Source organism: Ptychodera flava, chromosome 7 (genome assembly GCF_041260155.1).
Source record: "Ptychodera flava strain L36383 chromosome 7, AS_Pfla_20210202, whole genome shotgun sequence".
In the NCBI taxonomy this organism is placed as follows: domain Eukaryota; kingdom Metazoa; phylum Hemichordata; class Enteropneusta; family Ptychoderidae; genus Ptychodera; species Ptychodera flava.
This window is the reverse complement of record NC_091934.1, coordinates 17974524-18000937: the sequence shown is the minus strand read 5'-3', so window position 1 is coordinate 18000937 and position 26414 is coordinate 17974524. Positions and strand designations below refer to the sequence as shown.

Sequence of the window (26414 nt, the reverse complement as noted above, 5' to 3'; positions counted from 1 at the left end):
CTCGCACTTCGATTGTGAGAGCCCTCAATTCAAGCCGTCACATTTGCTCGCACTTCGATTGTGAGAGCCCTCACTTCAAGCCCTCACATTCGCTCCCACTTTGATTGTGCTGGCCATCACTTTGGCCCCGCACTTGTCGATTTCCGGCACCCTTACATACCTCCAATCTTGTTTTTGGTCAAACAATTTATCAAATACCAATGGTTAGATTGCTATCAAATCTATAATAAAGCTTTCTAATTATGCTCCCATGAAGTGCTATAAAATTTACAGATAATGTTAGCATACTCATATTTTAGAGAATATTTTTGTTAATTTTGCTCGTTTTTCAAAAATAATGTTCTCTGAAAGCATTTGTCAAAAGCAATCGAATGCACCTATTAGGTTTTTTGTGGTGGCTTCATTCTATTTTTGTTCAAATGAGGATTTTAATGCCTTAGACTGTCGTTATGTGTCCCTGTACTTTTACTCAGTGTAATGGTAATTGTAACGCTTTCCAGAGTGTTACGAGAATGGGACCCGGGAAAACATATTCGGACCTCAAATTTTTACAATAGGAGTTTAGGTCTACAATTTGTGGGGCTACATTTTGGCTGGAGTTATAAAAGATTTCACCGCTCTTAGTTTTGTCAAAATCAATAAATTTATTTTTCTCCATAGAGTTAACACACGGAATGTAGCCATTTGGATTTAAATTATAAGAAAATGTTAAGCAATCCATTTCTGTAGTTCCAAATTTTGCATGATGACCAGTACCCCAGGTCTGACTTTTATATCCGGTTTGTTTTGGTTTGGTAAAGAGAGTGGTTGGAAGTTTCATGAAGGAAATTTAGTCCTCAGGTACAAACTATCTTAGCATATGTGGGTACAATAGCTCTCTGACCAGCAGTTATGAAGATGATTTTTTACCCAAAACGGCTTTTTTGAGCTAATTTGCATACTTTTAACAAAAAAGCGAAACACAGAATGTATGTCATAATTATATTTTGCATCAACACAACAAATATCATGTCTGTAAGTACTGAGGTTCTCAAAATATTTGAGTGGACATACATACATACATGTGTTACAGTACACACACACACACATACATACATACTGGATTCGCTGGATGTTGGAGCAAAATACAAATTTCAATCTAATGAACTTATTTCAAAGGTTACATACCAATGCTCTAGGAGAAACCTTTGACTGCAAAACACAAGAACATTTTACCAAAAATCTACAAATGTAAATGTTATTATCATTTGGACAAAGTTATAAGTAGTCATCTCTTGGAGTCTTAAAATATCAAATGTCAAGCAGTTTCAGAGATATTTGAATTTTACATTGAAAACTATGTTTGAATTTACATTGAAAACTGATTTTTTTTTCAAAAAAATATAATATTTTAAGCTAATGATAATCAGCTAGTTTTTTTCAATCAGGTTCGAACTCACAGCATTGCATCCAGGCGCTTTGAGGAGAGGCAACAGAGAGAACCATCCATTCAAGAAGTATACTTACCAAATATCAAAGCCACTGCACAGGACACATTTTAGTATTTCATTTCTCACTATTTTCTCATTTCCTTATGTCATTTGTATATTTTTCGGACCAACACACATTAATCATTAGTTTCATCTACAACTCAAGGCCAGTGTCTTCTTACCCAATACTAGGGATAAACATTCAGAGGTAGTAAAGATTTTGTAATGAATGGATATATGCACAGACTTAAGCAGACTGATCCCTATAGTGTTCTAGGCTATGTGTATGTTTAGCAAATGGGAGATAAACATTGAAATTAAGCATGGCAAATTTTAATTAAAAGGAGTGAAGAGGACGAATTAGACTGGAAGATCCGTCGCTTGAGGGCGCAGTCATTGCTAGAGAGTCTTGCATACCGCTTATGCACGTTTTGACTTTATAAAAAAGAGTGTATTCATACCATTTATTGATTCATTTAAAGGTTTATTTCATGTTAATCACTAATGAACCCAAGAAAGATTTCTACAATGCTTGGCAGGGATATAAAACAAAGTCACAAAACAAGAGAGTAGCTACCGTAAAAATAGTCTACAATTCAAATTGTGCAAAAGATATGAAGTGGGTTATCTTTTCTGTTTTGTGTAATTCGCTTGACTTGGAAAACACTACAAGTTGTTGATGCAATGTTAGATCAAAGGCAACTGTGGTGAAGACACATAACACAACTCTGTACAGGTACTGTGTTCAAATGGAAGGCACAATTTTTTATTATTTGTCATCAATTGATGTCAAATTTGAAGTTTTTTATTTGCAGATGCAAGAAAAATTAAAACGTAACAAATACAACAAAATATAAGCTCAGTATTTCGACAAAGTTAACAAAATATACATTAGAAGAACAAAATAAAAATCTCCAACATTGATTACAGGTGACAAAGCTTGCATGATTTTAGATTTCTACCCTTCAGCATATGAAATGAGTTGCTTTCCGTACAAGAGATGGGTTAGGGCAAATTACTTGATAGAAAAGAGACTCATAACTAGGACTGCCAAGTCTTGAATGATAACATACACACTTCATCAGGTTACTTATCTTTTCTACATGTGTACCTTCTGACTTGTGTCCTTGTTAGTAACTTTACTCTTTTTTTTTAGAAAGTCCTGCAATCTTGATGAGTCCTTTTGAATCCTGTTTTTTTCTTTACACCAAAATTATTCTAACAACTACATGTATTCTTCGCTATCTTAAAATGCACAACAATACAATCTATGAAGAATCTGTTTTTTGATAGAAACTAATAGCCCCTCATTGCTGCACCCCCAGCAGTCTAGCCTGGCCAACTGAGGTTCAGAGGCATCACACAGCGGAAGTAGGCCAGCTCAGTGAGCTGGGTCTATGGTAAGCTTGCATTGTCTAGGAAAGAAGAGTGCCATATTGCGAAGCTAAGTAAGAAGGGGTTGTGAGAGAAGTCTGCATCGACAACATGTACTCATCACCCATCTATGGTTAAAAATGTATATCAGGTGGAAAAACCTTTTTACTGAGAAAGATTTACAAGGAAGCTTCATGGTTGTCCACTATGCAGATGATAGACGTGTGTGTCCTATACATGTATTGTAAAATAAAAGTATTTCACCTTTTGTCTGTTCTAATACATTTATCTTGACAGAAAAATATACAATTCTCAGAAATGGCTACTATGTACAATCATTCATTTTCTTTTAGTGTTTGGCATGTCTCACTAAATAAAAGCGGCAAGATTACATGTTAATAATTTTAAAATATCTGTGACCTTGAATTATGAAAGTCAAGGGCACATTTTGGTATGTATTCACTACACCTTAATTGTTTTATGTTAATTTGATGTTAGAACAGAACTGACAATAGGTTGACCAATCATTGTCTTCCAAAGGATTTCACCATTCTTGCTTTTCAAGCAATACATGTGCCCATCAAATGCACCGATGAAGAGACGCTGACCATCTTTGCTAAACCTTGGTGATGACCATATGCCATTCTCTTTCTCCTCCGTCTGCACCGTCCACAGAATTTTACCATCTGAAGGTAATTAAAAAGAAAGAATATAGGTTTTTATTATCCTGGGAATTTCCTCATTGTTAATAAAATTGTTGCTTCACAATAAACTATAAAACCAACATCTTGCCAACAAAGCAACTTTGTGCCTGTAGAATGGACAAGTATAGAAACAAACAAACAAACAAACAAGAAAATAAATAAATAAATAAGATTATAAAAGAACTTTTCCACTGGTTGTTTTCACTACTATCTTTTTAAACTATTTGGGTATCTTTCTAGTTTTCATATAAGAAGTGATGTACATGCATGTTATTCTGCTTATTGAAACACGTTAAATTATCAAACATCAGAGCTCTACTTTGTCACATCTTGCACACATAGGCTGATGACATAACATCTTGTATGTACCATAAATAGTGTCATCAGAGCATTTACTGTTATATCTGCAAGGATGGAGAGAGCAGAGATCTGATGACTGACAATGTGGCAGGTTTCAGTAAACAGAACAACAGGAAGAGTTGCTCAAGTGAAACAATCTGAAAAATAGAAACTTCTCCCTTATTGCTATTTACCAAGGCAAGAAGTTTTTGATACATTTTATAAGAGAAGGGTGTCTGTGATATTTGAAAATATTGATAATTTTTCCCAGTGACATTGAACTACTTGGACAGATTCAGATACATGTGAGAGTGTTACCGTTCAATAGTGAATGTGCAGATACAGCTGCATGGGATGGGGGTGCCTGAAAATGGTGTATGTTACAGAACAGGCATTCCGTATGGCTTTTTTAGAGCATGCAAAATTCTGTTATTCTTCATGGGAGATAAATAATAATATATTGATTATTTCTTTATTGATATGATTGGGCAGTTATTATTGCCACATTAGCTATTATCTCTGTGATCATTAAAAAAAGGAGATTTCACCAACTGGTCTCACCTGAAACATTTGCAGCAAGAATCTTGCCGTCACCAGACCCAATGTAGACAACATTGTTTGGTCCAACGCAGGGTGATGACATCACGTAACCTCCGATACTAGTCACCCAATGAACTTTCAGGGTGTCTTTGTGAAGGCTGACTAGATCACCATCAGATGTACCTGGTCAAAATGGATTTCAATACAAAAACAATTCAATACTGAAAATGATTCACTACTTGCACAGTTCAGATCGTGTCAATAAAATGCCTTGTTCAAATATAAAATTGCAATGATGACTTGCTAATTTTAAAATTGGCTTGTGAATTTCACTATTATATAAATTCACCTTTCTCTAGCAGCTATTCTATAGACTTCAATGCCTATGTGATTTTGCCTGTGTTTTATATACAGTTACATACCAGTACTGATACACACACACTGTGAGTATAATTATAAAAATTTAATTATCTCTGAAATGTAAATTCATTATAATTATATGATACCTATTTAATGTACATGTAAACGTGTCTGTCAATTTCTTTACTTGAAATTAGTACTCAGCGAAATAGCCTGACAAGCCAAAATGTCATGTTTTCATACACCCACACAAACCCTACAATTAATTAGACCAAATACAAATGCGCAGCTTTCTAAAAGTGCCCTTTGGTTTCTATGTGATCCTATCTCTGTGCACTACCAGCATCCTTCTCTTGCAATGAGTAACTGCCCCTCCATTGCTCTCACACAATTCACCATTTCATAAGTTGACAAGTAATGAACACGAATACTCCTACATTTTATGGTTCACAAACAACCATGACATGAAATATTTATTAGCTGATAATTGCTACCATGATGCCATGCTACCTCTGAACAGCAGTTCAAAATTTAGATATATCATATTCATCCTACTACAAGACCTAGCTCAGCTGTAAGACGTCTCCCCTACTTTAGGGGGAGTTTCAAGAATTCTATACGTCCTTGTACCGGTATAAGAGATTAAGACCTATCTCTATTTTAGTTCAAAGAGGAAAAAATTAAAGAACAACAATCACATATGTTTGGAACTCAAGAGTTATGCTGAATTGATGTGAATAAATTAGCTTGAATTAGAAGCGCTGGTGGAAAACATGGAGTTGCTTGATTATAGGACCCCTTTATAATTACACCTCTTTCATGTTGTTGGGTCCATGTCATAATTAGATGAAAATCGTATGACTGTATATTGATATGTACATGTATGACTGCATGAAGCCAGTAAAATACAGCACAATGGATTCAGAGTTTACTATGATGAGCAACCATAGAAACTTGATACACTGATAAATTTTCATGGTCACTTCATGCCTAGCAACCACAACACTGACAGGAAACGGAGGCATAAATTAAAAATCTGCTCACCAATTATAATGGTGTTCTCCGTCACCGCAGGTGATGAATTGATTTCAACATTCAAAGCCGCCAGTTTGATGAGACTGCCGTCCTTGGCTTTTCTGACATACACCTCACCATCCAGACTACAGAAATAGACCTGTGAACCATCCAAACTCATCTTGGGAGAAGCAAAGAATCCCGGGTCTCCATCTGTAGCAAACTGGAACAAAATTTCCCCTAGAAAACATAATTTAAAGAAAAGGTAAATTGTTGTAACTGCATGTCTCAGTATTCAATAGTTACATTAATTTGAAATGCAGTACACATCTGTCACGCCAATCATGTTTTTTTCAACAAACCACAATGAAAGGAAGTCTCAATAAGTACAGAAGAAGGTACAGTACAATACATGTATACACATCATGTGGGAATTATCTCCAGCCGTGTTTCAAAATGATTTCATTGGTGAGCCTCACTTATCATGGAAAGTAAAAATGACATTCTTTAACCTAATTTTGTATTTTATCCTTGCCTACCGTTATATTTTGCTAATCAAATATACAAAAATATAAAAAGGGAATTAATGTTGGGCCTCACTGTAGAAGAAAATTGCCACATTCTATGTGACACATGTACCAGTCAATTCTAGTTTGGTCCAGTTATATGTACGAGGACAGTTTCAAAATTGCCAAAGGAAGGCAGTTATCCAACTGAATAAAGGGGCGTCATTCCTTCCATATTTATATTTGTGAGGGGTCATTACAGAGAGACATGGAAAATTCCCTCCGGGATTTTCATTCCATTAGTAATACTAACCTTCAACACAAAACCAACTGCTATCTGCATACATGTAAATTAATAAACCTAATGTGAATCTTCTTTTAATGAAGGGGTCCCATTTCATGGCGCAAAGGCTTACAAAATCCTCCTTAAGACTTATCAGTTAAATGCTTTATAGACTCACACATAGAACAAAACCTTCCAAGCTTCCCAAAAAACAATAAGTTCATTTCCAAAACAACAACAAAAGGTGGCAATTTGTTATGTCCTTGAAGGTATAGTATTAAGGGATAAAAATACATAAAATGTTCATTCTTTGGTGTTGAAATTGATGACTTAATTAAATCAGAGATGTAGGTGTTGCATCGACCGATGATTATTGTTGGGAGGAAATCAATCCAATCTATGTGACAAAATTCATTCATGAAGTACTCTATTATACAATATGAGTCATTAATAGGACCTGTTATGGCATGACTGCAAGTGATGTTATCTAAATAGTCATATTTGATGTAAAGTAATGAATTTATCATCAGCAATTATCTGAAGGAATATTACACTTTCCATTATTGCTGATTGTAGCTGACATCAATTTGACTTCCACCGTGCAGTATCCTGATTACATATTATGAAAATAAATATTTATGGAAGTTTTATACTTAAAAATTGGGACACTAATATTTTCTCAGAAGTCTGAAAAGCAAAATTTGTATGTTCAGGGGGAGGGGGTTTAAAGTTCTATTTGGGTGGTGAATCTCACCTTTACACTTAATACTTACATGTTCGATAAACTATTTCAAGAGAAAAGCAATTTTAAAATTGTGCCTACAGCTTTACATGTTGATCTGGAACATGTAACAGCTTCAATGAGACTTGACAAACAAGAATATCATACTAACATTTTCCCTTGCTGTGATTGGCCTTGTCTTTTAACATTACACTGTCCACTTACCATTACTAGCGTCAAACATGAATGCATTGGGCTGTTGACCTCCGCCGCCCATTGCTGTGATGAACACCACTTCGGAATCATCAAAACTGGCCACCAGTGGTGACGCCATGATCTCGACTCCAACATTTGTTTTCCACTTGAGTTCTCCATTCAGCAGGAGGGCGTACATGAACCCATCCATCCCACCAAAGAAGATGACGTCATCCTTGCCAAGTGCCGGTGAACTTACTATGGATTGATCTTTGTGAAGAGCGAAGAGGTTATGTTGAGAAATTCAACAATATCATTTCCAAATTTGTAGTTTATAGTGAAATGCTGTGTAACACTTCCATACAGAACATATTCCATGAATTTGTACATGTAGAGAATTGTTTATGCAGTGTAGGTATACACATGTAAAGGGAATTGTCAAAAGCCAAATGAAATATGCTTAATCTCAATATTAATAGCAAAGTTAGACTTCGAAAGAAAGAATTGAGGGTACGTGAAACGGTTTAAAATAAATACAGCATGACTGAAGAAGACTGTGCCCTGGCCTGGTAGACAATTTTGCAAATTAGCATAAGCCTAGGGGGTCCAGTCACTTCACAACACTTAAGAAGCCCCCTAGCTTAGAAACCCATAATGAATCCATGATAGATATTAGGCCCAGCTTTTCAGGTGAAGTGCATTAAACCTGCAGCTGACCTGTAATTTTGAAAGGAAACTTACCAGTTTCAAAATGCCACTGTTTACTGCCATCTTCTGCACTGAGTGCATAGAAATAACTGTCCTCGCCTCCAAAGTAGATCAATTTTCCATCTGGGCTGAAAGTTGGACAGGAACCCAAGTCACTGTAACCTGTCAGAAATCATTCATGATTGAAATTAAAAAGAGATGAATTTTAAACATAGGGCCAAAGTCCCTGAAGTTACTATAGACATGGATACAAAATTAGGTATTTCCTGACTGTATGAAATTATCTCACTAAGGTCATCCTAGGGACTTGTAAACCAAATATTAAAGCTGTCTGGCCAGCGGTTTTGAAAAAACAAGTGACCCAACAGTTGACAGAGCTCTGCTGTGTTCTGTAGAGAATAACTTTTTGTGACACATGTATTGATGAAGAAGGTGGATATCTTTGATAGCTCATTTCAGGATGGCCTGACAAAAAATGGCAAAATTAGCTGCAAAAATATAGATTGACGATTTCATAATTTCAATACCGGTATATTACATTGAGATAAAGCCTATGAGCCTGTATACCAAATATCAAAGCTATCAGATGAGCAACTTTTGAGAAACACATATTTTGACCAAAAATGGCAAAAATTGACCAAAAAATACAAAAATTGAAGCTATCATCAAATTTCACTATATCACACTAAGAGAATGCCTAGGAACCTGTATACTGAATATCAAAGGCATCAGACAAGTAGTTTTTGAGGAACACATTTTTTGACCAAAAATGGCAAAAATTGCACCAAAAACACAAAATTGCAGATTTCGTCATATATTCAATATATCATATTAAGTTCATCTGTAGGAACCTGTATACCAAATATCAAAGCTGTCAGACAAGCGTTGATGAAATAAAGTTTTGACCAAAAATGACAAAAAATTCGTTCAAAATACAGATTTGCATATTTCATCAAAATTTGAACAAATCTAAGTTGGGTTAGCTCTAGGGACCTGTATACCAAATAACAAAGCTGTCTGACTAGCAGATATGAAGAAGAATATTTTTGACCAAAAACGCCTTTTTTGGCACTAATTTGCATATTTTCAACGATATCAAAAAATAAAACAAAAGTTTCTCAAAATCATATTTTTCATCTACACAACAGATATCAAATCAGTAAGTACTGCGGCTTTCAATATATTTGAGTGGACGGACGCCTCACAAACGGACATACATACATACATACATACAGACTGACGCTGGACGCCGGACGGATACCCTTCCCAATAGCTTCTATAGACTATAGTCTGTAGCTGAAAACACCTTTTTGACTTGAAGGTAAGACAAATCAATTTCAATTGAGCTGCACTGATACTCTCAAGACCGTTTTTGGAATGAACATAAATGCGTAGATGATGTATAATAATTTTCTGCAAGATTAACTTCGTTAATTTTTAATAGATATTAATTGCATGTGTACCAAGGAGTGAAAATGGATTAACGTACGAGCAGAGACCTCAACTAGTCACTTTCTAAGACAATGTCAAATAATACAATTCATTCACTTGCATATTGTACCTTTACACAGAAGAAGCAAACACTCAAATGCTTGCAAAATTCATGATAATTATGACTTGTTAAATGAAAACAGATACCGTACATGTATGAGTCTGCTCACTAGTACATGTACAAGTACTTTGTTATGATCCTACACTGAGTGTACAGGTACATGTACCTGTTTGTTTCAAATGTACAAAAGCACAATGTGCTTTATTCATGAAGTTACCATGTATGCATTATAAGACTTTCAATTTATCTGCTGGAAATCCAATGTATAATAAAGTACATACATGTACAGTAATGCTATGAAGGAAAGTGCAAATTTCAAAGACACTAGTTGAGATTCTTGTCCCTTACTTGTTTGAAATTTCCACTTAATCTTTCCAGTTCTACCATCCATGGCATACATGTAAGAGTCTTCGGCACCAAAGTAAATAGTTTCATCTTCCAGGTCCACCTTTTCAAAGAGTGTGACCTCGCTGCCTGGTTTTTCAGGCTTGCTCCATTCGGTTATTCCTTCATCTCCTTCCTCCACTCCTGCATTTTCTTTCTCTGAGTATTTTGAGAGAGTCTCTTCATTGCAATTGCCATCACCAGCCTCACATGAGCCAGCCTCCACCTCTCCATCATTTTCAGATATGCCTAGACCCTCTTCATTGCATTCAGTGTCACCAGTCGCACATGAGCCAGCCTCCACCTCGTCATCATTTTCAGATCCTTCATCATCCAATTTGAACTGTCTGATGAACTCTGTGACATCATCCATCATGTATCCATCCGCGTTGTTTTCTTCAAATTTGTCCATCGCAGCATCAATCTTTGCGAGATCGATTTCAGGGTTCGTTTCAATCTCTTGAAGTTCACTTGGCTGGAGCAACACTTCCAATGACTGGAAATTGGTCAGAATGTGATCATCACTGCTTGACCTTGTCAGGACAACCAGGTCTTTGGACATTGCCCATCGCACAATGATGTTCGCTGGCGTGCGCTGTTGACCATATGCGATCGCTTGGATCATCGGATTCTGCAGCACTGGATTGGTTTTTATGTAGTTGTTAAACGTCCACTGCTGACCTAGTACACTGTATGCCATGTACTGAATGCCATGTTCTTTGCAGAACCGACGAACTTCTGAGTCACGGTGGAAGAGATCAAACCAGTTTTGTACAATAGAAACGGGGGCCTTTGCAAAATCCAAGAGTTCATTCAATAAATTGAGGTCAAAGTTACTAACTCCAATGCTGCGGATTTTGCCATCTCCTTGGAGCTTTTCGAGAGCTTTCCAGGAATCTTGCCAAGTGCCTTCCAGGTTTTCTGGATCACAAGTTAAGAGATAATCGTCACAGTCAACGGAATGAATCAGAAAGACATCAATGTAGTTTGTTTGTAGTTTCTCTAGACTTTCCTCCACTGACTTGATGGTCGCCTGGTAACCATGATTCTTTGGATGAAGTTTATCCACAATAATGATATCAGATCGCGGAATTTCACTCTCTTTTATGGCTTGAGCAATGGCCTCTTCTGCACCAGGGTAGCCTTGAGCAGTGTCAATCATCCTACACACAAATAAATTAATCACGAAAGAAATTACAACATCAACGGACAAGACACTGTCAATTGTCAAGTCACAGTCTCCACTAATAATTACTCATTATTTATTGATATAAACTTCCTTAAACTTTCTGATGACAATTAATTTCCTTATGATATGAAATGAAAGACTTGACCTTGAATTACACTTTGTATGCTACCATAATGCTAACATTTAATTTGTTACAGGTTTTGCTTTACTTTGCTTGAATATTCCCTCACAAAATTTGAGAAATTTGGCACTCTAAATTTGACAGCTATCACAAACAAGCAGTTTTAGAAGAGATTTTTGCAAACCACTTTTACATTTGACCCTAAAAATTCACATGAGCAAAACTTTAATTTCACATTTCACCATTTCACTAAACGCAAATGCAATCAGTTTTCGGTAACTACAGACAATTTGAAAGATATTACCTCTGAAATGACCTTGAGGGAGGGTAGCATGTTACCTGGGAGGTGCCTGCTGCCATAGGCGTAGTTATCACCTAGGCGGTAATATCAGTCAATAACAAAGAAATCAACCCTGCAAAGGCTGAAACATTGTCAAGGAGGAAGTCATGAGAAATCAAAACAACACTCATCATTTGCAAGCCTAAATGTGTGGATCTGGTGTGTTGATTTGACTACGTCTGACCTCCTTCCAATCAATGCTCCGACCTTCGCATAGATGATTTCTTTGTGATCGACTAATATCACTGTCAAGACAGAAATTTACACCTGACACTTTTGGTAACTCCACAATTTAGACAGTATGTCATCCCCCAGATTATTACTGATAAGAAAATGTATTTGATTATCCAGCAGTGTGGCCCAAGATGTTTCCCACATCTACATGTACAAATTCCCTGGCATTGCCAAAACTAGAAAATATGGGAATAATTCACACTCTCCTGGCCCATAATGGACTCAAACATATCGGCAGACCCTCATGAAGTTTTTCTCAAGGGTCTAAGACTCAAATAAACTTTCCACTCCATAATATTCTCAGCTTTGTCTCATACATTATATCATGCAAAGTTTGGTTTCATCCATTTCCATCAGAAGGGCGTACATTATTGCTTAATTAATACAGTACCTGTATCCAACTTCCAGTGCTTTCTTAACTGCAGCATAAACCCTGTCACCTAGCAGTCCAGTACCAAAACCCAACACTGGAACTGAATATAAACATTTCAAAGAATTTTAGATTGTGTCTATTAATAGTTGAAAGTAAACTATTTGATATTTTTAGAGTAGGCCTAGAACATGCCACTGTAAGTATGTTCATCAAAATTTTCAAATCTGCCCCCCCCCCGATATTCAATGGTTCATCCTTGTTATCAAATTATATTGTCGGAATGGTACCCCCAAAATTATATGGCTCTGGTTGTACAGTTATGCTGACATGGTAAGAATTTCTAACAGAAAGAATGAAATAACTTTGACGATAATGCCTCATCAAATTTCCCTTGAAAATTGCAGCAACAGACTAAAGGGCACAGGGACATTTTCATATTTCAGAATCAGGGCTGATATTATTCATATTATCAAGAAAAACCTCATGACACAAAGCACATATTGAAATGCTAAAATGAATTTCAATGCAGCCGAAATGACGCTGCTAAATTTAACCAGAGGAAATCAACAATCAGTCAAACAATAATTTTCAAACTATGGATAATGAAATATCATTTAACCCCTTCAGAGCTGTAAATGATCCAACAATAATTTTAGTGTTACGTTTCACCAATTTTAATGAATTTTTCTCCTGGTTTTTGTTTGATAATTTTAGACCAAATGGCCACAACTTGTTATTGGCTACAGTTCTAGATCAAAATTTTGGGAAAAATCTGGAAAAAATTGTCTGAATCTGCTGAAAAAATGTATGCGTTATATTTTATACATGTAAGGGTGACAAAAATTAACCTTGGCACTCAAAAGGTTAATAGCACACTAAAAAGTATATGCTATTACTGAACATTATGAGATGGCAATTTTTGTATTAATAATTTATGAGGCATCCACTGAACAAGAGCAACAGTGTAGATAGGACAATTTGGCTTGCAAGCAGAATGCAACATCGAATCTCCTGAGGACCAGTTTGATTGATAATTACCATGGCAATCACTGGCCAGAAAAGGTAATTTTTTATAAGGATGATTCATACACCTTGTCAACTGATATTGAAGTTATGAAATCTGTCAGCTAAAATGATTGGAAACCCCAGGAGTCATGGTAAAGGCGACTGAAGGTGTATGAATGTCACCGGGGAAACAGGACTCTGAACAGAAAGACATGGCAATGAGCAGCAGACTAGAATAATGAATAAACATCACTAACTTTGACAGCCATGCAGATGAAGACTCATAGCATTGCAGTCTTTGAGCATGAAATTGAGAAATTTATGAGTTTGGATCAATCTTGTATTACCAGTACACATCGAACAAACGCGACATTATGAAAATGGAAACACAATAGCCAAACCTAAAATTACCAGTATAACAGAACTGAAATCTAAGTCTGGTGAAATAATTTACCTGTCCTATAAAAAATAATTGTTTGAAAATCATACTTGTAATTAAACCGCAGGATGTCATGTACTGTTGTTAAATTAGCCTAACACTGTATATGGAACATAAATGATTGAATACATGTATCTCAGCATCTACATTTTATGATTTTCTTGTAAATTCAGGTGATGTGTGCCTGCTACCTTTAACCCTTTGAGCGCCAAAGTCAATTTTTGTCACCCTTATAAAAAATGCCTGTCAGTTTTTTGTCAGATTTTTGACAAATTTTGATAAAAAACTGTGGCCAGTGAAATGTTATGTTCATTTGGTCCAAAATTGAAAATTGGTAAAATGTTGCACTAAAATTTGGTGGGAAAAAAATACGGCACTCAAAGGGTTAAGCCACAGTCAGGGTCAAAGGTAAACTGAGGTCAACTTACTGGTATAGCCACTATTGAGTAGTTTATCAGGTGGCTGTTGGACAATGACATTTGCATTCTGGGGGTCATCGGCATTATTTTCTCGCAGAACCGTGGAAAGTTTCTTGTTCTTGGCTGTCTTCTTGCATTTGATGCGCTCAGGTTGGCGCTGAATGTAGTCAAGGTACATGAGGACACTCTCTTCAACTTGAATGTCTGGGTTGACATTGGCTTCGTCAAGTTCATCATTATTGTCAAATACATAGAACCACATGCTGACAGCAATGTTGGGTGACTCATATGACCGTACCTACATAGTAGACAATTCCTGACTTGTAAATATGAATATGTGGTTCCATTTGATGTACGACACGTGTACACCTACAATCTTTTCAAAGTTTAATTTTGAACAAGTCATTGACAAGACATAGTCCCCACTTGTAATAGGAGTATTAGTCTTGAGGGGGCAGGGAAATGAGGTCATTAAGAAGTATCACTAAAGTGTATATGTTCAGATCTAGGACACATAGGTCTATGTCATTGTTCCCAATTTGAAACAAGAGGCATGTCTAAGTTATGGTTCTAAATCGGGAAAAAAGATCAAACCTCTAGCTGTATTGGCCAGCCAAGAAATACATATGTGCATAATAAATGAGGTACAAGATGTGACATCTTAAGGTCTATTATCCTATCAAAATTGAAGCATAAGAAGAACTTGTGATTACTGAGTTATGCATATATATGCATATTCAAGGTCAAAGGTCATCAAGGTCACGTGACATTTTGAAAATAAAACATTGTATTGCTAATTGATCCATATATGCCAAAGTTCAGACCTCTAGCTCTATTGGCTTGCCCACAATTATATATGGGCATAATTAACGAGGTAAAGCATGTGTTGTCATAAGGTCTCCCATCCTACTAAATATAAAGGACATAGCACTTGTGTTTACTTATTTATTGACATAATGGTGTATTTTAGGTAAAAGGTTATCGAGGTCACATGACATTTTGTCAAAAAATTTCTATCCTATAGTCTATCCCTATATACTAAAAATCATACATTTACCTCTTTTGGCTCGCTCAAAATTACATATGCACATAATGAATGAGGTACAATATGTGGCGTAATAAGGTGTCCCATCATACCAAATATGAAGGGTGTAGCACTTGTGGTTCCTGAGTTATGGACAAATATGTATATTTGGGGTCAAAGGTCACCGAGGTCTTGTGACATTTTGTCAAAAAAATTGTATTGCTAAGTTATCCCTACATACCAAAAATCAGACCTCTAGCTCTATTGGCTCGCTCAAAATTAGATATGCACATAATTAATGAGGAACAATATGTGGCGTCATAAGGTGTCCCATCATACCATATATGAAGGGTGTAGCACTTGTGGTTACTGAGTTATGGACAAATATGTATATTTGAGGTCAAAGGTCACCAAGGTCACGTGACATTTTGTCAAAAAAATTGTATTGCTAAGTTATCCCTATATACAAAAATCAGACCTCTAGCTCTATTCGCTCACTCAAAATTAGATATGTGCATAATTAATGAGGTACAATATGTGGGTCATATGGTGTCCCATCATACCAAATATGAAGGGTGTAGCATTTGTGGTTACTGAGTTTTGGACAAATATGTATATTTGAGGTCAAAGGTCATTGAGGTCACATTACATTTTTTCAAAATAATTATATTGCTAAGTTATCCCTATATACCAAAAATCAGACCTCTAGCTCTTTTGGCTCGCTCAAAATACATATGCGCATAATTAATGAGGTACAATATGTGGCGTCATAAGGTGTCCCATCATACCAAATATGAAGGGTGTAGCACTTGTGGTTACTGAGTTATGAACAAATATGTATATTTGAGGTCAAAGGTCATTGAGGTCACGTGACATTTTTTCAAAAAAATTGTATTGCTAAGTTATCCCTACATACCAAAAATACCGTCAAGGACACTATGTGCTCACATTCGGTTTGAATTGGTCCATTCGAGAAATATTTAAACCAGGAAAAACAAGAATGACAAAAGCAAATAAGGTCTCCAACTTAGGTACTGGAGGTCATCTTTAGGAACATGCATATCAACTTCTATAGCAATGGGAGAAGCAGATCCTAAATACATAAGCAAATGTCAACAACAAAAAACAGAGAAGGCTTGATAAAAAGAAAAGGTGGGAGTGGGCAAAAAATGCACAAGGGATCTGGTAAAAAAGTAATGCTACATCATTGATCTTCTAAACCCTACCCCCTCCTGCATATTAAATGTTCCACCCCTTGGTATTACATAATACCAAATGACAGGAAGTACATTTACAACCTTGGAGATTTTTAATTAATGCCATGAGTGTTATCATTCTAATGTAAACAGCACTTAAGTTAGTTACAGATAGTGAAATGCCTTCCACTGTGGGTGGTGATTACAACATCTGGAATTATCCTAGATCCAAATTTCTCATCAGTTTTGTATGTCTTACATAGAAAAGTTGCAAAAATTGGTCCAAAATGAAAAAAATCACCTCAGCTTTGTTTTCTGGATCAAATTTTCCTACAAATTGGTATCAAATATGACAAAATTATGTTCACAGCCTTCAAATTGTCTCACAACATATCCTGGGTTAGTATAGGTCATTTAAGGTCACAAACTGAGAAAAGTACCTAAAATATACAAATTTTGGGGTTTCCCAACACTTTGAGCAGAAAATTTATCTAATAACATCTTTCGGGACTTTATATCAAATTACAAAGCTATCAAACAAGGGACTTTATACCAAATTACAAAGCTATCAAACAAGTAATGTTGAGATAAAGTTTTCTTGACCAAAAATGACAATATTGTCTTAAAAATACAATTTTTTATATTTCAGGACAATTTCCACATATCTAAGTATTGTCATCTCTGTACGTCTGTGTACGAAATATGAAAGCTGTCTGTCCAGGGGTTTTAAAAAGGAAACACTGTCTAAGATTTTTTGACCAAAAATGACAAAATTGCACAAAAATAGTAATTTTCCCAATTTTGTCATAATTTCAACAAATTAGAAGAGTAACACCCTTGCAAAGAGACAACCCAAATTTGAGAGCGATTGGGCTGGCGGTTTCAGAGAAGAAGAATTTTTACTGAAAATGAGAAAAATCACAAAAAAATTCAGCAAAAATACAAAATTAAGGATATCTTCACAATATTCATAAAACTGTATCAGATTAACCTAAGGTACTTGCACACAAATTTTCAAAGCAATCAAAAAGCGGTTCTTGAGTTATTAATTCTTAACCATTTTCACATTTTGTAAGCTCATTTGCATAATTTGGCAATGCAGACTTCATTTGAACAAAATCCCATCTATAGCCCAGGATGCATCCACACACCAAATACCAAGCTGAAACGTGCAGCGGTTTGCGTGTTTTTGATGTTGACGGACATACTGTACATACATACATACATACATACATACATACATACATACATACACACATACATACAGACGCCATCGACTTCAGCCTATACGATAAACTCACATTGGTAAAACCAAATGTGAGCTAAAAATCAGACCTCTAGCTCTATTGGCTCGCTCAAAATTAGATATGCACATAATTAATGAGGTACAATATGTGGTGTCATAAGGTGTCCCATCATACCAAATATGAAGGGTGTAGCATTAGTGATTACTGAGTTATGGACAAATATGTATATTTGAGGTTAAAGGTCACCAAGGTCACGTGACATTTTGTCAAAAAAATTGTATTGCTAAGTTATCCATATATACCAAAAATCAGACCTCTAGCTCTATTGGCTCGCTCAAAATTAGATATGCACATAATTAATGAGGTACAATATGTGGCGTCATAGGGGTGTCCCATCATACCATATATGAAAGGTTTACCACTTGTGATTACTGAGTTATGGACAAATATGTATATTCGAGGTCAAAGGTCACCAAGGTCACATGACATTTTGTCAAAGTGTCTGAGATATCTGCGTGAACGGATGGACTCACGGACTGACATGACCCAATCTATGAGCCCCCTGGACTTTATCTGGTGGGACTAAAAACTGTGTCACTGCATCCTTTTTGCAATATGAATACGATGAGAAATTAAATTTTTATTTTTCTTGGCCTTATACATGGGAGTCTATGGACTGCCTTATACATGGGAGTCTATGGACTGCCTTATACATGGGAGTCTATGGACTGCCTTATACATGGGAGTCTATGGACTGCCTTATACATGGGAGTCTATGGTCTGCCTTATACATGGGAGTCTATGGACTGCCTTATACATGGGAGTCTATGGTCTGCCTTATACATGGGAGTCTATGGTCTGCCTATACATGGGAGTCTATGGTCTGCCTTATACATGGGAGTCTATGGAGGTGAAAACTAAAAGTCCTCTACCACGGACAAATTTGATCGCATTGTGAAACAAATCGACGTGCATCTGTATGAGGTAGGGTACTATCCTTGTACCAAGTTTGAACGAAATCACTCCAGGCGTCTCTGAGATATCTGCGTGAACGGACGGACGCACGGACGGACGGACGCACGGACATGACAAAACCTATAAGTCCCCCCGGACGGTGTCCGTGGGGACTAACAAGCAAGATATGAGTGTAATAGCGGAAAAATGAAAATTACCTGGAAACTTCAACCAACTTCTTTGAAAACTACGACCTATTACTGAAGTACAGAATTTTCAGTAATACAGAAAGAAGTCTGTTTTTTTTCATATTTGACAATTCCCTTTCATGATCAATGGACCATATCCCTAAACATTTACCTGATGCCACCAGAACATCGGCACGTACAACTGATCTCCAGCTTCTATCTCAACTTCGTAGTAATCAAGATCTGCCACCTTGGGAAATTTTAGGAGGTCAACTTTCTCTGGGACAATCGGTGAAAGCCCTGGAAGGGTGGTGAAATTATTGGCATAGGCTTTGTGACTGTCTCTTGGGTGTGCAAGGAGGAAGGTCTTGCGACCTGAAAGGACCGTGATGATGTTTTCGTAGCCATCTTGATGGAATACATAGCTTGTGTTCCCTGAACTGTAGAGTAGACTGGCTGCATCGATCTGTAAGATTGCAAAATGAGAATAAATATAACTTGGCGAGATCAAGTGAAAACTATCAAGACGAGTTTAACTTTGTATATAATGATACATGTGAGATTTTACAACTTTTTTCGTAAAAACTTTTCCATGCACTTGCACGATTTTGATCTCGTTTCTTATTTTGCCATATTCTTACTCTATAGGTCAAAGAAGGATGTCATTTTTAGGTTCTGGGTTCTCTACGATTTCAAAAACACGATTGGTTTAGAAATTATGTGATAAAAATATTGAAATTTGACTGAAGGTGGGATTTTAAACACTCGTTCTAGTCTCCACGCGAGACAGACAATTGTTACACTAATCCATCAGTTGTTGGTGTCACTTTTGAAGGTACCAGTGGTGAATGATAGTCAAACGGATTTTTAATCAAAAGTGATTTCTCAGAATCTTTTCCATTTCAACACAAGTTCTTTGAAAAAATGACATGAAAAAGATATAACAAATACACAATGAGTATTGCAACCAGTTTTCAGAATTTTGGAGCAGTCGATTCATCTCGCAGTTCTCGCAAGGATTTTCTGGCAAAGTGGTAGCTAATTTGAGTTTCTATTGTTTACCAAACATAAAAGATTGGCGGCCACCACTCTATAATCGCTCTGGGGAGAACACTGCTGAGTTCATATATGTTCTTTCTGCACAGTACTTAAGAAGATATGAATATTGATGCCTATCGCATACACCATGTAAATATTTAAAACCTGGCTTATGGATTATAGTACAAGTATGTCCTGAGGGCACAGAAACTGTCAAAGAATCAACAACATATAGACTTCATCTGAAGCTACGATGTGTTCTGCAAGTGTTTGTGTGTATGTGTATTTTTATTCAAAATTATATCATAGCTTTGTCAATGCCAGAGAATTTTGTGATATCACCCTCCAGATTATTACTGATAATATATCAAATTATCCAGTCATGGCCCAGATGTTTTCTAAATCTACAAATTCACTGGCATTGCTAAAACGATCAAATAATAGGAATAATGTACCCCAATGATGGACTAAAGCAAACTTTGCACTCCATAATGAACTCTGCTTCACCTCGTATATTGTGTCTTGCAAAGTTTACTTTCGTCCATTACGGACTGTCCTTTTGTCCATTGTGGACTAGCTGGGAGGGGTATATACATGTGTACATGTATTTGTTTTAGTTGGGAGGGCTATATACATGTATTTGCTTTAGTATCACACAGTCATATGGGCAAAGACATATGTATTACTCCATCTATAGGTACAATGTGGTGACAAAATATGACTAAGGAGAGGGATTGTTACCCTGCAAGAATGAGACTTGTTCTGGAGAAAGATCAGGGTGTCTTACCTTTGAATAAAGTTCCTCACATGTGTGAACAGCAGGAATGAACGTATCATGGAGCATTCCACTCGTCGGAAACGGGGAGTCAAGATAGATGGGCTTCTGCTTATACATTTGCAGGAAATCTTTCAAGTACATGTTCATTCTCGGTGGATGTTTATCGTCCCAGACTTTTCTTAAATCGACCCGGAAGACTTCCTCACCAAAATTTTCCAGTAGGTAGTCTTCGTCCTTCCAGAGGAGGGTGGCCGGCCAGTTATTTGCCGCTCCCTTCATCAGCAATGGTTTGCTCTCTCGGACATAATTTGTGTAAAAGTCTGAACTACTCGGTGGAGTGTCTACGACATCTATGACTCCTTTGATTGGTGGTTTGTGAGCGCCAAACGGCTGTAGGTGACCTCTCGGGAAAACTGAGTTTGTCGTCTCACCAGCTGTACTGTCCTCATTTGCATATGCAAATAAGCACAGTAGCAGGAGAAGGAAGAGCACTTTGTGGTAATGTGAGTTGTGATCCATTTTTAAGGAACTGTCATCGATATAAATGAAATAAAGGCATCAGTTCTCTGGAGAAAAAAACAGAAGAGACTAATTTAAGCATAGATACATTGAGTGCTGGAAGGCTGTAGATGTTTTATTGTTTTTTTCCATTATGGGTAAAGGCTGCAGTAGTTTCAAATTTTTAGAGAACAATAGTGGTGAAAAATAGACTGATGAAAGAGAAAGATAACTCTCACACAGACAACAGATTTCAATTTCTTTCAAAGATTACATGACTTTTATAACCAAAGTATTGGTCATAACGAAAATACAATGAGAACACAAACCCAGCTCAATTCACTGTACAACAAGGATTATTTTCAAGGTGCCATGATTTTAAAAAAATATCAGTGGGACTGAGCTCTCATTCTCCCATCATATGACTCTAAGATGTAACTCTACACTGTACATGTACATGTAGGTACATTACTACATATTCAAACACTTGTAAGATCCACTTCAATCCTTTCAGCATTCTAGGAAATGATAATTCATGTGACCGTGTTGCTATCCAAACAGCTGGATATACTTTTAAGTTGTCTCAAGTAGTACCCTTTGAGTATGAATTGTTCTGAACACTTTCAATGACTGTGACACAGAGATATTTTTGGAAAACTGGTGTTTTCAATTTTCCCTGAATGTAAACTGAATTGCCTTTCAAATATTGTGATAAATAAATTCTCTGCATCATGGTGCCTAATCCCTTATCAACATACATGTAGTTGAACTCAAAAGAAACAAGTGAATATTATAATAATGGGTGATTCACAAATACAGTCATGACTTGTGAGGCCTATTGTTCTGATCTTGGCATATTGTATAAGCTGTAGACAACTCATGGAGCATTGACACCTTGAGATCAGAGAATTAGTCCATGGCTCATGTGATTGTATTTGCTGCACATGCTTTACCACATGTGTACACAATTTTTCTTGAATATGAAAACCAGGCAATTTTTGGCAAAAAATATTCATACTTAAGAGGAAATTGGCATCCTGTCATAAGTGCAACTACAAAGAAATGAACATTATTTGTGTGTTACTGAAAGTAAAAATCGTCACACAATAATTTGCATGAGACTGAAAACCGAAGATGCACATGTTCACGCACACATATAAACAAACTACTATTATCAGTTTTCATAACTCCATTTTGCCTTTGCTCATTTCGCATCAGCATCTGATAGTAGTATAACTTTGTTCTATTGAAAATTTATGCTAAAACACACTTTTCACTTTAAGTGCACTCAGTAAATAAGTTTTTCTTAAACTCCATTTAATGATTGCCGCAACTTTTGATGTATATTCACATTTGAGATAAATGCTAAATTCAAGCAACTGCCAAAACTTCTACATTTGTGTCAGTATGGGGCTCCGTTATCCATACATATTTGCATGCATATTGTACAAAATATACGAAAGGGTACTGTAAAAATTCATCTCCACTGGTTACAGCAGTCTAGGTGAATCATGATCATGATCGCGATATACCCAGCAGAGAGCGTTTTTTCAGAAAAATATTGAATAAGGAAATACACATGATGCAAATTAATACATATATACTACACAAAATGATAAAAAAAATATGGAAATATCCTTTTTCTCACTGCTCCAGCATTAAATTATCCTTGAAATGTATCATGGAAATACAAACATGTATGTTGGTACAGTCAGCAGTGATTTTGAAGTTTTGAATGAATGATATTCCCTTGAGGCTGAGTATCTATTCCCTTAAGCAGTACCACATCCGTGGACTTATCCCGTTTAATTCTGACAAATCCATACTATGTACATGTAGTAATCTTCCTGTGGACAGCAGTATGACGTTTCACCCAGTGCAGTTGTAATTATGACTGTGGGCAGTCTGGGCAATAGCATTACAAAACTATAATCCTATAAGAAGAGCTGCTGTTCTTATTGAAATAATGAGACCGACTGAGAACACACAATGCAACGGAGAGTAATACATAGACACACACAGATAGACGGACACAAATATATATATATATATATATATATATATATATATATATATATATATATATATATATATATATATATATATATATATATATATATATATATATATATATGAAGATTACTATGGATTTGTGTGGAATAAAATTAGATATACATGTATATACATATATATATATATATATATATATATATATATATATATATATATATATATATATATATATAAATATATCAATCAGAGTGTATACAGATGTCCTCGTGGGAAATAGCAGTGCACAATGCTATACAGACAGTCAGATTGCAGGATGCATGAAACCCAAGTAACGGATCTATCTTTGTACCTGAAGTAACTCGACTCGTTATTTGAATGTCTACATGTATGTGCAGGTATAGGATAGATACATTAGGCTGGTAGGTAGACTGAAATGATTAGAAAGTTAATATATTACTTTGAGTACAAAATTAATCTATACAACTCAAATTTCAAACAATTTGTGCTAAAGGAGAAAATAATCTATGCTAAATTTTTCATTTGACATGCAGTCACGACTGACACACACACACACACACACACCACATACATATATATATATATATATATATATATATATATATATATATATATATATATATATATATATATATATATACTGTATATACCAGTATAATATATATATATATATATATATAATATATATATATAATATATATATATATATATATGTGTATATATATATATATATATATATATATATATATATATATATATATATATATATATATATATATATATATATATATATATATATATATATATATTATATAATATATATATATATATATATATATATATATATATATATATTTACCCTTAATATTATTTGCCTCATTTTGCAAATTCAAAATTCACATTCTATACATGTCGGTACTACATCTTGCGTTTGGTACATGTATGTGTATTTTCGGTACATTCAATTTCATAAAAGTAATGAAACCTTGATCTGATAAATACATCAAAGAGAATTTTACATGCAAATGACACTGCATCATTCTTAGTATTGATGTTACATTGTAAATACATCAAATTCTGATGACAACATTAGATAAAATTATACTTTTGCCATAATCATTTCACTGAGTACTAAGTGTTGCTTCATACTGTGTCAGCGATAACATAGAAACCATGATATCCCCACGCTGTGAATCCTGGTAAGGGGACTGTCAGACAGAAATACTATGTAGACTTTTGGGCAGACTTTGACAAAATACCTCCTAAACCATCTCCTGTCACCGTGCATTTCTTTCTAATGATCACTTGATTACCATCGCAAAAAACGGAAGCCGATTTAGAAAGCCAAATGATTTCTAATGATCTTCATGATCATCACCATGGCAAGGACATTTCCTTTTTTGCATCAAGTAATACAGACTGCTGCCAGGTTAAGGGATTACTGCTAGATGGCGGTTGGCAGAGAATGAGCAAAAAAATAAACGGAAACCCTCTGGCCAAAATGTCAATTCCTTTAATATTATCATTCCCAGAGGTAAATTTAAAGGTTATCTAGCTTTCATTAGGATCCAACTGTACAGCCTATATCTATGGTATATCTGTACAACTGTACAGTAATGATGTCATTTTTTTTCTCATCATGTGTTTTTCAAAATTATCTTTTAAAGGGGCATATGCTGTAACTTGTGGCAAGTTTTTCAGTATTCTGCTTCTGTATATCAACTACATGTACCATGTCTGGCCCTATTCCGTTTGTAAGTTTTTCAGTATTCTGCTTCTGTATATCAACTACCCTGTCTGACCTTAATCCGTTTGTCATGCTGAAATTTCGAGTGTTCTTTTTCTTTTTGTCAACACAGCTTGTATGTGTGTGTGTAGTGATTATTGTTTATTGTTTACAAATGAATTCTAGTCCGGACTTGAATACAATTTTCAACAATAACAGTGTAGATTATACTCGTATAGGTTGTGTTGATATGCTAAATACTTGGCATTAAATTACAGTTTAAGGATTCCATGCAGAAAGTGTAGGGAAACCACAAAACAAAAGTTCTGAAAAAATAGCCAAAAGATACAGCTTATGGAGCTTTAAGTCTTTCTTCATGTGAAACAAAGTTTCATGGCTTCACTACTCCTTCAAACTTTTTCAAACATGTTTATCGTGGTACTGTTATAAATGACAGACAATGAGTGAAATATTTATTTTTTCACACACAGTTACAAATATTGTGTACATAAAGCATTTTCTATTACAGCTTTTAACTGCTATCATTTGCCCCAAACTCACTGATATCAACAGGAAATGTAGACCTGTTTACAGGTGAACTGGTAAACTGTTAAAACAGGTTGTGTGAACTGAAGAAGTAAATGTTAATGTCACAAAACATTGTGCAAAAGATGACAACCATGCCATTTTAGCCAACTGGGGGCCAAAGTCAATAGCTGTTGCCATTATAAAATAAAACATTTTTTCAGATCCAGACAATTATTTTTAGGTTTTCCCAAAATTTTGATAAAAACTGTAGCCAATGAAAATTTACGTCCCTTTGGTCCAGTCACAGAGAAATTCACAAAAATTGGTAAAATGTTGCTCTAAAATTTAGGATGGAAAAATTACAGCACTCAATGTGATGTGACAACCATGCCACTTTAAATGCAATCTAAGTTACAATTTTAAACTCTGAGGTTTATTAATGTGGACATACAAATAACACATTTTGTGAAGCTTGTTAATAAAGTTATTACATTATACATTATATGTCTGTGATAGTTAAAATGTGACATGACTGGTCGGCTTGGGTCATTAACACTCACATTTTCAAGTTGTGAAAAAAAATTACTGTAAATTTTTAGCTGTCGTTCAGATAAATTGGTTATGATAAAATTTAGGTGAAGATGTGACCAAGAAAATCATTTCTGATAAAAATTTGGTCACCTGTCATACTGCATTGATTGAAACTTGAAACGCTAGGTTCTGCAGTCACTATGCCAAGGATGATGTTTTCATCGATGCAGATTTGATGGGAGTGAATCAATTTATCAGATTCAACAATGAAAATCCGGGTGTTTATTACATTAACCCTTTCCTGCCAAGTCGGTGAAAATCCGCTTGAAATTCGGTGTAGCCAGAATCTAAGCACTGGTGACCGTTGTTCTCCCAACCCGGTGGAAATCGGGCCCTTTTTGGGTAC

At 35.6% G+C, this 26414-nt stretch overlaps 1 protein-coding gene across 1 annotated transcript in view; it reads right to left on the bottom strand.

The window, feature by feature from the left end:
- Window positions 1-1932: 1932 nt before the first annotated feature.
- Window positions 1933-26414, bottom strand: part of LOC139136925 (uncharacterized) — a 32961-nt gene continuing 8479 nt past the window's right edge. Inside the window, exons 2-11 of the mRNA XM_070704784.1 lie at window positions 20704-21260; window positions 19051-19344; window positions 14279-14567; window positions 12425-12506; window positions 10114-11312; window positions 8247-8375; window positions 7536-7775; window positions 5831-6040; window positions 4448-4609; window positions 1933-3529 (exon numbers count right to left, since the gene is read on the bottom strand). Of these exons, the coding sequence (XP_070560885.1) occupies window positions 3327-3529; window positions 4448-4609; window positions 5831-6040; window positions 7536-7775; window positions 8247-8375; window positions 10114-11312; window positions 12425-12506; window positions 14279-14567; window positions 19051-19344; window positions 20704-21213 (3318 nt within the window). The 5' untranslated portion in view covers window positions 21214-21260 and the 3' untranslated portion in view covers window positions 1933-3326. The remainder of the gene's footprint in view (window positions 3530-4447; window positions 4610-5830; window positions 6041-7535; window positions 7776-8246; window positions 8376-10113; window positions 11313-12424; window positions 12507-14278; window positions 14568-19050; window positions 19345-20703; window positions 21261-26414) is intronic.